The sequence below is a fragment of the Mesitornis unicolor genome, unplaced genomic scaffold (assembly GCF_000695765.1).
Source record: "Mesitornis unicolor isolate BGI_N332 unplaced genomic scaffold, ASM69576v1 scaffold7604, whole genome shotgun sequence".
NCBI lineage: Eukaryota > Metazoa > Chordata > Aves > Mesitornithiformes > Mesitornithidae > Mesitornis > Mesitornis unicolor.
In genome coordinates, this window is record NW_010179354.1 from 57,769 (window position 1) to 60,455 (window position 2,687).

Sequence of the window (2,687 nt, forward strand, 5' to 3'; positions counted from 1 at the left end):
TGGGATGAGGACACCATGGGCCCCAATTTGGGGGTTATCTCAGCATCTGCAGGGGAACTTATATTTTCCAAGTAACACATTGCATCACTGTTCTGCCAAGCATCGCTCCCCATGGCTTCCTCTCCAAACCTGGCAAAATCCATACCCCAAATCGCACACACCCCAGCACAGGCAGCTGGGACCCAGCCACAACCAGCCCTTGGGCTCAGAGGGCTTGGGACACCCCAGGAGGAGGACGCTCCAGCTCCACATCCCTTTGTAACCTCTTGTCCCTGGGAAGCAGCGGCTGGAGCGACTCACCATAGTCTTTCTTACAGTACTTCTTCATGTTGATCTTCAGCTTCCCCTTGGAGGCTTTGCAGTATGAGTCACAATCTACACAGGAGAGAGGGGGAGGGCAAGAAAACATTAACAAAACAAATTAGCCTTAAAATGAATAAAAAGGCTGGGGAAAAGGGAGGGGGAGGAAGGCTCAAAGCTGCAGCCTGCCATGAATAAGCAGCGTGCCTGTGATATCCATCTGCCAGGCCCCGATTGGGTCGTCTAAGGGGGCATTGAGAAAAACCTTCCTTTCTAAAGAAAGTCGTGCACAAAGGAAACCATCCTCCCGCCCGGCTTCCCTGGGCTGCCTCTGTCTTCCTGGGAGACCCTGGGGCCTCCCTTATTGTGCCACCCAGAGCTTTTGAGAGCCACACAAATTCTCCCTGTTCTCCAGCTCCCAACTGGAGCCTGCCTGGAGCCCACAGAGGCCCCTTTGTCACCCCTAACCCGGGCCGGTGTCAGCCTTTGGCATTCATTGCTGAGAGATTTGGGCTGGGGTCACCCCTCGACAATGCGGGTCAGAGAGGAAATTAGCAGCCCATGAAGCATTAGCAAAGCCTTTTGGTGTCCACTCTACTGAAGTGTGCAAATAAAATACCCCAGGAGGAACATTTCATTTCTAATGGGCCCCCACTGCTGGGACACACTGGCTTTGCTCGGGCGGCACAGCGGCCGGCACGGCGGGCAGGCGGGAGAGCTGGCACGGCAGCCTGGCAGCATCAGCACGGCCGCCTGGCATTGCAGATGGGGCTGGAGCCGGGCCACGGTCCCGGGTGGCTGCGGGGATGCTGAGCCCTGCACCGGTGGCTGCTGATCCCCAGGGACCTGCTCCTGTGTGAAATGTGGTGGTATGGCATCATGCTGGGTGGCATCATGCTGTCGGATGGCATAGTGTGGTTGGTGCCCTCCAGATGCTGCTGGGAACGTCTCAGGGGAACCGCAGCCAGGCAATGCCACAGTGGGTGGAGATGTGGCCACCCCATACCAGCTCTCAGGGTTGGGGTTGGCTCATGGACCTGCTGTCCATGCACATCCCATGTCTCCTCAGCACCTATGGGTGCTAGAGACAAGTCCCCAGCACCATGAAAGCTCCATATTTGAGGGAAAATGGGACATATCTGGCCCAAGCAGGAGGCCTTGGTACAGTGATAGTCCTTGGGCATCTCATAGAATCACAGCATGGTCAGAGCTGGAAGGGACCTCTAGAGATCATCCAGTCCAGTCTCTGCTAGGGCAGGATCACCCAGAGAAGATCACACAGGAACATGTCCAGGCAGATTTTGAATGTCTCCAGAGAAGGAGATTCCACAACCTCTCTGGGCAGCCTGGGCCAGTGTTCTCGTACTCTCACATCTCCACCTTTCCCAACTGCCCATCATTCCTCCACAGCCACCATTGGAGACCAAATGTGAAAATCCACTGAAATACCACAGCAGGGCCCCAGGGCTCTGCAAATGGGGTGGGATGGTGGGCATGTGAGTGACACTTCTGGTAGCCCATGGCCAGCAGACACAGGGTACCCATATCCTGCTCCAGAATGACACTTACCCATGCAACACCCCAAGCTCCTGTCCACACTCTCCAGTGGACCACAACCTGAAATCTTGGAGAAGCTGTGGACCATCTCTCCTCATCACAACTGTGTCACATACCAGGTCTCAGCAGCACTTGTGGTCCCATTTCTTATGTACTGCAGCAACACATGCAGGAAGCATTTCCTTCCTAAAGGAGCTTACACTAAGCAGGCTGGGAGGGGAAACTGCGGCACAAAGTTGGTAGACAGCTGCATGGCAATAGCATCTCCCAGTGACAGCTCTGCCATGTACACAGGAACTGTGGCATGAAGCCAGCTTTGGGACCAGGCCCTGCTAGAGGAGGTGGTCTTCAGTGGTAGATGCCCAAAGCCAGCCCAGGTGAGGAGAGCACAGAGGTCTCCAGACATACTGCCTGAGGTGCTTTGCACTCTTTCAGCTCATGTCGACACATGAGATCTTCCTGGGTTGGGGGATGTTTTTGGAAAGACAGGGAGCTTCCTTGGGTGGAGAGGGGATGCTCCAAAAGATATTACGGACCCCAAACCCAACAATCCCCATCGGCAGCAGATCCAAACCCAATCTGAGACAAGCAGCACTCCTTTTTCAGTTTGAAACAAGAGAAGGAAACCCAGAGAGCTGAACACTCACACAACCCAAGATCAGCAGGCACCACCTCAGCACCAATACATCTGACCCATGCATGTCCCAGCTCCTCTTAACATGGCCAGGCAGGGTCACGTCATCTCAGCACCATCCTCTTGCCCTGCTGCTGCGTGCTGCTGCCATTCCTCAGAAGAGCACCCACAGTAATACATGGCTTCACAATCTTTC

General features: G+C 54.8%; 1 protein-coding gene across 1 annotated transcript in view; it reads right to left on the bottom strand.

Annotated features, from left to right (window-relative positions):
- LOC104539253 (netrin-1-like) overlaps positions 1-2,687 on the bottom strand; it is a gene marked incomplete at its 5' end in the record, with an annotated part of 46,818 nt that overhangs the window by 8,208 nt on the left and 35,923 nt on the right. Inside the window, 1 exon segment of the mRNA XM_010182729.1 lies at positions 301-375. Coding sequence (XP_010181031.1) covers positions 301-375 — 75 coding nt within the window.